Below are 11,626 nucleotides of genomic sequence, written 5' to 3'. Positions count from 1 at the left end.
TTACATGTTCGATGCCAGGGTTTACATGCTCCATGCCAGGGGGTTACATGCCCCTTCACATGGGGGGGGGGGTTGCATGCTCATTGCCATAGGAACTACATGCCTGTTGCCCAAGGGGCAAGGGGATATATGCTCATTGTCTGGGGGGGATTACATGCTCGTTACCCACATATAATGCCCCCCTTAGAATACATTATGCCCCGCATAGTGCCACATGCATAATGCCCCTGTAGTGCCACACACAATGCCCCAATAGTGCCACATACATACTGCCCCCATAGTGCCACACATATAATGGCCCTGTAGTGCCACATACTTAATGCCCCCTGTAGTTACATACACATATAATGCCCCATTGTGCTAGAGTATATATGCAGTGTCATGTATAAATGACAGAGCAGCCTGGAGCCTGTGGAGGAAGGCGAGAGCTAGCTGCCACTGCAGCAGTGTGTGGGCCGGGGACAAAGCTGCTGCTGCCAGGCAGATGAGGGGAGGGGGCGCCGGGGGAAGGAACTTGGCTGATGAGGAGGGAGCGTTGCTGCAGCCTGCAGGTGACCCCCGTGTCAGATGGTGCTCCTGGTTAGTAAGCGGGGAGGAGGACTCGTAGTGAGGAGCGCTGCCGCAGGTGACCCCCGTCTCCCTGCTTAAGGAGCCGCTGGCTGTGGGGCCGGAGCGCATAGATGCAGGTCCTGGCGCCGGAAACTGCTTCCGGCGACAGGCAGCCGCCGGGCAGCTCCACACTGCTGCTGGCAGGGGAGGACAGTGCTGCGTTCGTGCGGGGGGGGTGCCGGTCATTAGGAGGTGCCTGTGCACCCCTGGCACCCCCCGTGCGCACGCCTATGATTGTGTCCCTCCTGGAGAGGGTCCTGTTTGAATGTTCGTATTAACCCTCTTTCACTTTGCAAAATTGCCAGATTGTAAAAACTACTGTACATTGAGGACCGGGAACATGCATTGCATAAAACATCTCAGCAACCAATACTTTGGACAGATTGACATTTTAAGATTTGTAAGTAAAGCAAAAAAGCAAGTTACTTTGTGCCAGGAACAAACCATGTTGCCATGCAAAGGCTGCAAATACATACTGTATATATTTTTTCGGTGTAGGGTAAATATGTAGGCCACAAATCTTTATTTTTCCACTGCAAGTTGGATTTCAGTTTAAACACCCCACACCCAAATGTAGTTCTATGTGCCATCAGAGAACTTGCGCCGGAACATGAAAAGGATCAAGATGCCGATGCCGGAATACTGACAGCCGACATCCCGATCAGTAAGTATGCAGAGCGGGTTATGGTCAGGTTGAGATTAGCATTAGCCACTACGGGGGGGATTTAAGTTAACGCTAAAGGGGAGTTTACAGTAGGTTAGTTTAGGCAGCTGGGGGGGGGGGGGTGGTTAGGATAATGCATCAGCAAGGAGGGTTATGGGCAGGCTGAGGGGGGGGAGGTTGGGTTAGGGTGCTGGAAGAAAGGGCTGTGGGGATGGTGGGGGGTAAGTATACTTACCTAACCCCTATTCAGATTCCCTCCTTCGGGGTGCCGCTGTTGGTATTCTGGTCGCCTGCACCCTGACTGCTGGTCTTCCATATGTATTCCAGTAGTGCAGCATGAATTTGCCCAGGTGCTTCCTTTTTTGCTTTCCTGGCCAATCAGAATCAGTCCATTTATGCACAAGATAAATGGGGCATACACATCAGAACATATATAGCAATGCATTTAAAATGTAAATATCTTTACAAAATAATACTTTTTTCTAAAAGTACAGTCCTCAAGTGCAAATTCTGTTTTGATATTATTTGCAGTTATATCATGAACTAATGCTTATATTGCTTCTCAGTTGAAGGCAGCAGTGGAAATGACCCCAACCCATGGTTGGATTAGGCCTATGGGGGGCATAGAGCACGTAAGACAGAGGCCCACCTGTCTGGGCCTCCTCCCCAGGATGCTGGCGTTCAGTATACAGGGGGGGGGGGGGGGGGGATGGTGCTCACCCGATCCGGTTGGGGTAATGCGGCCGCCGCTATGCTCCATTGGCGGGGGGTTTGGTGGAGGGAGATGCGGCTGCATCTGTCTCCAGGCGGGGGTGCAATTACAGATGCGGCAATGGCCGCAGCTCCAGGGGGGTCAGTGCGGGCTCCAGGGGCAGGGGTAGCTTTCCTCCTGCTCTCCTCGGCGCCAGCGAAGTCGGGACTCTTCCTGCTGCTGCTGCTCCTCCAGGCAGCTCATTACTGCCCTCCAGTGGCCGGCGCCCTAGGCAAATGCCTAGAGCTGCCTAGTGGTGGCGCCGGCCCTGCGGAGATCTCAGCAACACCAAAAGACCTGGAAGACCACGGAAAACATCTGTGGTGTATGACAGAAGAATTACTTCCCTGGTGTAGAAAAACCCCTTCACAGTTGGCCAGATCAAGAACAGGAGGTAGGTGTATATATTTTAATCAACAATCAAGAGAAGACTTCACAAGAGTGAAAATGGAGGGTTCACCACCTCAACCATTGGTGAGCCTCAAAAACAGGAAGACCAGATTCGAGTTTGCCAAACAATATCTAAAAAAGCCTTTACAGTTCTGGAACAACATCCTATGGACAGATGAGCCAAAGATCAACTTGTACCAGAGTGATGGGAAGTGAAGATCATGGAGCAGGAAAGGAACTGCTCATGATACAAAACATACCACCTCATCAGTGAACCATGGTGGCGGTAGTGTCATGGCATGGGCATGTACTGTAAAACTGAAGGGGAGATGCCCCAAGAACAAGCAAGAACTGAAAATATGTGTAGTAGAGACCTGGCAGAGCATCAACAGGGATGAAACCCAGCGTCTGGTGATGTCTATGCGTTCCAGGCTTCAGGCTGTAATTGACTACAAAGGATTTGCAACAAAGTATTAAAAAGTGAAAGATTGATTATGATTGTTTAGTTTGTCCCTTAAAAAGTGTGAGGCACATATAGAAACAGTTATAATTCCTACACCATTGACCTGATTTGGATGTAAATACCCTCAAATTAAAGCTGAAAGTCTGCAATTAAAGCGCATCTTGTTTGGTTCATTTCAAACCCATTGTGGTGGTGTATAGAGCCCAAAATTGTGTCCCAATATTTATGGACTTGACTGTATATCCCCAATATTCCAATACACGCTATATATTTTTAGAACATAAACAGATACTGAGAGGCAGCCCAACCACTGTGTTCCCCAGAGGTATAGTGTTATGGCATAAAATTCAGGTATAAGGGGTTTGACCGCAGATCGCCAGATGCGATTCAATGTCCCAATTCGCGATTGGCGAAAAGGGGGGCATGTCCGCATAAACGCCCATGGATTGTTGATATTCGGCTGCGTTTGCGACAATTCATGTCCGAAATCGACAAAACGGGCCCGACCGCTTTTAAAGTCGGGCCCATTCTGTTGATCTCCCTCTTCAATGCTGTCGGGAAAGACAGCATTGAATAGGCGGTTGCCGCTTTTTGCCCCATCGCAAATTTTGGCCGGGATTGAATACCCCCTTAATGTTCAAACTCCGGTGAAGTAGAGAAAACGTGTTCATCCAAAAAATGTATTTGATCGTTCAGTAGGTTGATATAGGATATACAGCAGATGGTACTTGTGTATTATCACGGCGCCCACTACGGCATAGTGGGCTATTCAGGGTAGTGAAATCTGATCGCAATTCGCAACGCATTCCATTATTGTATGACATGCGATGTGATTTTCCTATGTAATGTATTCACTGCTCTCTGTCAGTGAATACATTACAAAAATCGGGTCCATGTATGGCATGCGATGCGATCAGATATCGGTACCGATTTCACATATAAAAATGGCATTTAATGTGCTACACAATTAAATGCCATATAATGTCATTTATTTAGGCCCCCCCCCTCCACTATCCACATCATCCCGAAGTGTGGCGAGCACAGCTGAACGCGTCCGCCCGACCTTTTCATACCCCCACTATCCACGTCGGCGTGGAGTTGATTTTATATGGTGTGTCGAGCGCAGCGAGCCACCGAGCCCGAAGCGTGGTGAGCGGAGCGAGTCCCGCGAGGGAACGCGTAATACATGTAACATAATACGCATCCCCTTTCGGGGCTCTCTGCGCTCACCACGCACCACACTATATAAGCTCAACTCCACGCTGACATGGATAGTGGGGGTATGAAAAGGTCGGCCGAACGCGTTCCGCCATCGCTCGCCACGCTTCGGGATGACGTGGATACTGGGGGGGGGTGCGTAAAAAAATTACATTACATGTCATTTAATGGTATAGTACATTAAATGTTATTATAAGAGGTGAAATAATGGCATGCGATGCGATTTCACTACGTTTCTGTACATTCTGTACGTAGTACAGAACATAAAAAAACAACGCATTTCATCTATACAGACTTCATCAGGGGTTTAATAATATATCTACAAATGTAGACATTGTATCAGTACAGAATATAAAATAACATTTCACATACTTCACAGTAGAACAAATTACAAAAGAAATAAAAGAAAATAAGACTAGGAGGGAAGCAGAAAAAGGAAAGATGGTGGTGAGCTGATCGTGAACAATGTGATGTAGCCTCTATCACTCCCGAAAGAGCTGCGAATGCGGGTATGTGACCGGTAAAGGGAGGGGGTGCGGGGCATGATACGGGGGCCCCACTAAATGTGAAAGACTTAGCTTCCCTTCTGGGGGCTGGGAGGGGGACCCAATTTTTTTTTTAAAGTATGAGTAAAACCATTTCTGCTTTCAGCTCACCAAACACGCCACCACTGCAATGTCTCAGCAACCTCCAACTCTATGCATTAGCAGGCTTCTTTAGTGTCCTGCTCACCTACCATACATGGGGCATATAGTCCCACAGTAGGATTGGCATAGCAACTATCAGTCTCTACCTATGACACATTGTTGCATGCAGGCTATCACAATTATAATAATCTTGCTTGCATAGTAATTGAATGTTAAACATTGCATGCCTGTAGTACAGGACAGGGTAAATGTAAGTCTTTATTTGCAGAAATATTCTAATTATAATTCTAAAGCTCAGGTATATCTCGCAGTGTTTTGAAGTAAGGTTGCATGTTGCTTAGATTATTGGTCACCAGAATATAAAAGGCATTATAGTGAAGGGAGTAATCAGTGTAACTAAAGGTCATATAAGCACACCCAAGCTCGTGTTCAAAAAAAGGCTTGTGTTGACACTCTCATATACCTTTCATATCTTTAAAGTTTAACTGGCATTGCAGTTTAAAGTTCATACAGTGAATAACACAGCGCACAACCAGGAAGCAGGATACAGCCCATTCCATCCTGACTTCACAACTACCATGGTGGTACCACACAAGAGCCTCAGTCTGTGGCAGAAGATATTGCTGGGAATCCTCTGCTTTCCACTTCTCCCAGTCTACCTGTGTGTGTACTATCTGTGTGAGTACTCCGTCCTCCCTCTGTTACATAACCCAGCTTGACAGTAGAAATGTTTTGTCTGTTTGGAAAAACAACTAGGACCCCACACAGTTCACGGTTTCAGGTCACCCAGCAGGTGCACAGGTGCATTTATTACCCATTGACTCATTTTAAAAGATCCACAGGTGGAGCTAATTATTTCATTTGCAATTCTGTGAGGAGACCTGCAAAACACGCACTGTGTGGGGTCCTGAGGACAGAGTTTGAGAACCTGTGATCTAGAGAAAAGCGTGTGGTTGTTACCTTCTTATTTTTGTTTTGGGAGAAGATTAAACTTTGGGGGTTATTCTAGTTCATTCTTTCTGACAAAATCCTTCTTAGATGGACAAAACCATGTGCACTGCGGGTGGGGCAGATGTAACTTGTGCAGAGAGAATTCGTTTTGGGTGGGGTTTTTCTTCAAAGTGAGATCTATATTGCAGTGTAAAATAAAGCAGTCAGTATTTTCCCTGCACAGAAACAAAATAACTCACCCAAATCTAATTCTATCTGCACATGTTACATCTGCCCCCCTGCAGTGCACATGGTTTTGTCCATCTAAGAAGGATTTTGTCAGAAAGAATGAACTAGAATAAACCCCTAAATTCTATTCTGTGCTAAAGGAATCTTTCCCCAGAAATCCATCATACACATCTGAATGCCCTTGACTGTTCAGGGACATTAGTGTAAAAGTGGGACGGCAGTGTACACCTGTAGTAATCCGTGCATGACTGATGTAATGGGGTTTGCTTATGTTCACTATATTGATAAACAGCTCCCCACAAGGTGATTTAACCCCTTCCCGACATTTGACGTACATTTACGTCATGGCCGGGATGTACTTCCCGACACATGGCATAAATGTACGTCATGACTTTAAACTGTCACTGCGTCTAGAGACGCAGTGACAGAGGGACGATGTCTGCTGTCCCTGACAGCAGACATGTCCCTGCATGCCCAGGGGGGGCTGCGATGCCGCCCCCCCGTCGGCGATCGCTGTGATTGGCTGTTCAGTGTGAACAGCCATTCACAGCGTTTTCCTGTGTTACCAGCGAATCAGACGCTCGGTAACACAGGTGTCAATCACCGCCGGGCGTCAGGGGGCATGAGGGGGTCATCGGTGACGACGACACCTCACCCCACCTGCCCCCAAGGCTGTGATTGGTCCGTGGGACCCACGGACCAATCACAGCCAAGGCGCGACATTTAAACTAACGGTGACTGCGCTGCAGACGCCATTCCGGTCTGGAATTGCGTGCAGAGCGGTCACCGTGCCTATCTGCCGTGATACTGACCTGATCCTTGCAAATACTTACCTGATCCTTGCAAATACCTTACCTGATCACCTGATCACTGCTTGTAGCGTGCTGGATGCTTCATGGATCTGACTTCTTGTGACTTCCTGCTGCTGCTGCAGTGTGATAGAGAGATAGAGAGTGATAGATAGTGATAGATAGTGAGAGATAGAGAGATAGAGAGATAGTGATAGAGAGTGCTATATTTTGTGTCTGCTACCCCCCCTTTTTGGGGCTGCAGGTTTTTTTTTTATATATATATAACTGTCAGTGCTGCTGCTGCAGTGTCATAGAGTGATAGATAGTGATAGATAGTGAGAGATAGAGAGATAGAGAGATAGTGATAGAGAGTGCTATATTTTGTGTCTGCTACCCCCCCTTTTTGGGGCTGCAGGTTTTTTTTTATATATATATATAACTGTCAGTGCTGCTGCTGCAGTGTCATAGAGTGATAGATAGTGATAGATAGTGAGAGATAGAGAGATAGAGAGATAGTGATAGAGAGTGCTATATTTTGTGTCTGCTACCCCCCCTTTTTGGGGTTGCAGGGTTTTTTTTTATATATATAACTGTCAGTGCTGCTGCTGCAGTGTCATAGAGTGATAGATAGTGATAGATAGTGAGAGATAGAGAGATAGAGAGATAGTGATAGAGAGTGCTATATTTTGTGTCTGCTACCCCCCCTTTTTGGGGCTGCAGGTTTTTTTTTTATATATATAACTGTCAGTGCTGCTGCTGCAGTGTCATAGAGTGATAGATAGTGAGAGATAGAGAGATAGTGATAGAGAGTGCTATATTTTGTGTCTGCTACCCCCCCTTTTTGGGGCTGCAGGGTTTTTTTTTTTATATATACCTGCCAGTTGCACTGTCAGTTGCACCAAAGGTTGTGCACCTGCTGCCCCTCACTGGTAATCAGTGTCGCATCACTGATCACCTTTTTTTTTTTTTTTGAGGGTGCTGTGGGGTCTTTTTTTAATTTTTTTTGATCAAATTTTTTTGATCAAATTCCTGTTGCCTTTGAGCGCTGTTCAGTGACGGACGTTACTGACCAACATCTGTGCTCAATTTTTGGCGCAGGACCTTTTTTTTTTTTTTTTTTTTCTGCACTACATACACACTACACACTACATACTACATTGAAATAAAGTTTGTACCCCCCCTACACTATACACGTGTTGAAACATTTCACTACCAGAAACACAAAAATAAAAATGGCATTCCAAATGTCATCCCAAATGTCATCCCAAATGTCATCCCAGTCATCCAGAAGAATGTATTCAGCGGAGGAGGCATATGCCATGCTTGCCTCTGACTCTGACACAGCCAGTGAGGCAAGCGGGGAATTTGAAGGATTCATCTTAAGCTCCTCTTCCTCCTCTAGTGATGAGGGACCCCCTCAAAGACGCCCCCGTAGAGCAGCTGAGACCCCCCCCCAATAATTGATCTCGTATGGACCCCACCACCAGACAATTTTGAGCCCCAGGTTCCTGAGTTTTTGGCCATCCCAGGAATCCAATTTGATTCCACAGGTCTCAGAGAAATTGACTTTTTCAAATTATTTTTCTCTGATGATTTTATAAATTTAATGGTGGACCAAACTAATTTATATGCCCAGCAGTTTATTGCTCAAAACCCCACGTCATCATTTGCTAGGTGGACCCCTGTAGATGCAGTAGAGATGATGACGTTTTGGGGTCTGGTGTTTCATATGGGCATAGTAAAAAAGCCAGAAATTAGGCAATATTGGAGTACAGATGTTCTGTACAGCACCCCACTTTACCGTATGGCCATGACCCGGAATCGTTTTGAGTTAATCCTTAAATTTTTGCATTACAACGATAATGCACAGTGCCCACCCAGAGATGATCCCACCTTTGACCGGCTATTCAAAGTCAGGCCGGTCATTGATCACTTCAGTGCCAAATTTGAAGAGATGTACATCCCAGATAAATTCATTTGCATAGACGAGTCCCTTATACATTTTAAAGGAAGGGTTAAATTCCGCCAGTACCTTCCCAGTAAGAGGGCAAGGTATGGCATAAAAATGTATAAGATGTGTGAAAGCACCTCAGGGTACACCCACAGGTTTAGGGTATATGAAGGGAAGGATTCAAGAATTGAACCGCCAGAATGCCCCCCCTCCCTCGTAGGTGTTAGTGGAAAAATTGTCTGGGATTTAGTGCACCCCTTCCTGGATAAAGGTTATCACCTCTATGTGGATAACTTTTACACCAGCATCCCCCTGTTTAAGGCCCTTGGTTCAAGAGGTACAGCAGCTTGCGGTACTGTGCGCAAGAACCAAAGAGGCCTCCCAAAAACGCACATTGCCCAAGTAATGAGAAGGGGTGAAAGCAGGGGAATATGCACCGAAAATATGTTGTTGGTCAAATATAAGGACAAGAGGGATGTCCTTATACTGACAACAATTCACGGAGACAGTACCACCTCCGTCCCTGTACGAGGTACCAGTACCCACACCTCAAAACCTAATTGTATCCTGGATTACAATAGGTACATGGGCGGAGTGGATCTTTCAGATCAGGTACTGAAGCCGTACAGTGCCCTGCGGAAAACAAAAATCTGGTACAAGAAGCTGGCCGTGTATATCATCCAGATGGCACTGTATAACGCTTACGTGCTATTCCGTTCTACCGGCCAGAGGGGGACATTTATGCACTTTCAAGAGGAAGTCATAAAGGGCCTAATATTTGGGAACCAGCAGGCAGAGGGCCCCAGTACTTCTAGTACTGGCCCCCGTATTGTACCAGGGCAGCATTTTCCTGATGAAATCCCCTCCACTGGAAAAAAGGGCAGGACACAAAAAAGGTGCAAAGTTTGCTATAAAAAGGGAATAAGAAAGCAAACTATTTTCCAGTGTGACACTTGCCCCGACAAACCCGGCCTATGTATAAAGGAGTGTTTTAAAATATACCACACATCTATGGATTTTTAGGTTCATCATTTCACCGTGCTTCGGGGGTCTTGCTAATGCCACATAGCACCCACCATTCATTCCACCAGAATCTGAGCCGCAAAATCCAAAAATCACTCCTTCCCTTCTGAGTCCTGCCATGCACCCAACTGGTATTTTTTGGTCACATGTGAGGCATTGCCGTACTCGGGAGAAATTGGGGCACAGATTTTGGGGTGCTTTTTCTCCTTCATACCTTATGAAAATGAAAAATTTTGAGCCAGAACTGCATTTTTGTGTAAAAAAATGTAATTTTTCATTTTCACTGCCCAGTTGTATCAAAATTGGTGAAACCCCTGGGGGTTTGAAATGTACACTATACCCCTAGATGAATTCCCTGAGGGGTGTAGTTTGCAAAATGGGGTCACTTGTGGGGGGGGTTCCACTGTATTGGTGCTTCGGGGGTCTTGCTAATGCAACATAGCACCCACCAAAATTCCACCAGAATCTGAGCTGCAAAATCCAAATATCACTCCTTTCCTTCTGAGTCCTGCCATTTTTTGGTCACACATGAAGCATTGCCGTACTCGGGAGAAATTGGGGCACAGATTTTGGGGTGCTTTTTCTCCTTCATACCTTCTGAAAATGAAAAATTTTGAGCCAGAACTGCATTTTTGTGTAAAAAATTAAATTTTTCATTTTCACTGCCCAGTTGTATCAAAATTGGTGAAACCCCTGGGGGTTTGAAATGTACATTATACCCCTATATGAATTCCCAGAGGGGTGTAGTTTGCAAAATAGGGTCACTTGTGGGGGGCTTCCACTGTATTGGTGCTTCGGGGGTCTTGCTAATGCGACATAGCACCCACCAACATTCCACCAGAATCTGAGCTGCAAAATCCAAAAATCACTCCTTCCCTTCTGAGTCCTGCCATGCACCCAACTGGTATTTTTTGGTCACATGTGAGGCATTGCCGTACTCGGGAGAAATTGGGGCACAGATTTTGGGGTGCTTTGTCTCCTTCATTCCTTGTGAAAATGACAAATTTGGAGCCAGAACTGCATTTTTGTGTAAAAAAAATAATTTTTCATTTTCACTGCCCAGTTGTACCACAATTGGTGAAACCCCTGGGGGTTTGAAATGTACACTATACCCCTAGATGAATTCCCTGAGGGGTGTAGTTTGCAAAATGGGGTCACTTGTGGGGGGGTTCCACTGTATTGGTGCTTTGGGGGTCTTGCTAATGCGACATAGCACCCACCAACATTCCACCACCAAAAATCACTCCTTCCCTTCTGAGTCCTGCCATGCACCCAACTGGTATTTTTTGGTCACATATGAGGCATTGCCATACTCGGGAGAAATTGGGGCACAGATTTTGGGGTGCTTTTTCTCCTTCATACCTTATGAAAATGAAAAATTTTGAGCCAGAACTGCATTTTTGTGTAAAAAAATGTAATTTTTCATTTTCACTGCCCAGTTGTATCAAAATTGGTGAAACCCCTGGGGGTTTGAAATGTACACTATACCCCTAGATGAATTCCCTGAGGGGTGTAGTTTGCAAAATGGGGTCACTTGTGGGGGGGTTCCACTGTATTGGTGCTTTGGGGGTCTTGCTAATGCGACATAGCACCCACCAACATTCCACCAGAATCTGAGCTGCAAAATCCAAAAATCACTCCTTCCCTTCTGAGTCCTGCCATGCACCCAACTGGTATTTTTGGTCACATGTGAGGCATTGCCATACTCGGGAGAAATTGGGGCACAGATTTTGGGGTGCTTTGTCTCCTTCATTCCTTGTGAAAATGAAAAATTTTGAGCCAGAACTGCATTTTTGTGTAAAAAATGTAATTTTTCAGTTGCACAGCCCAGTTGTATCAAAATTGGTGAAACCCCTGGGGGTTTGAAATGTACATTATACCCCTAGATGAATTCCCAGAGGGGTGTAGTTTGCAAAATGGGGTCACTTGTGGGGGGCTTC

At 45.9% G+C, this 11,626-nt stretch overlaps 1 protein-coding gene across 1 annotated transcript in view; it reads left to right on the top strand.

Moving 5' to 3' along the window:
* Positions 1 to 5,314: 5,314 nt before the first annotated feature.
* LOC146063022 (uncharacterized) overlaps positions 5,315 to 11,626 on the top strand; it is a 41,301-nt gene continuing 34,989 nt past the window's right edge. Inside the window, exon 1 of the mRNA XM_083175031.1 lies at positions 5,315 to 5,420. Within this exon, the coding sequence (XP_083031157.1) occupies positions 5,321 to 5,420 (100 nt within the window). The 5' untranslated portion in view covers positions 5,315 to 5,320. The remainder of the gene's footprint in view (positions 5,421 to 11,626) is intronic.

The sequence above is a fragment of the Crinia signifera genome, chromosome 3 (genome assembly GCF_055691185.1).
Source record: "Crinia signifera chromosome 3, ASM5569118v1, whole genome shotgun sequence".
NCBI classification, from domain to species: Eukaryota; Metazoa; Chordata; class Amphibia; order Anura; family Myobatrachidae; genus Crinia; species Crinia signifera.
The sequence above is the reverse complement of the archived record's forward strand: the minus strand, read 5'-3'. Positions and strand labels throughout refer to the sequence as shown.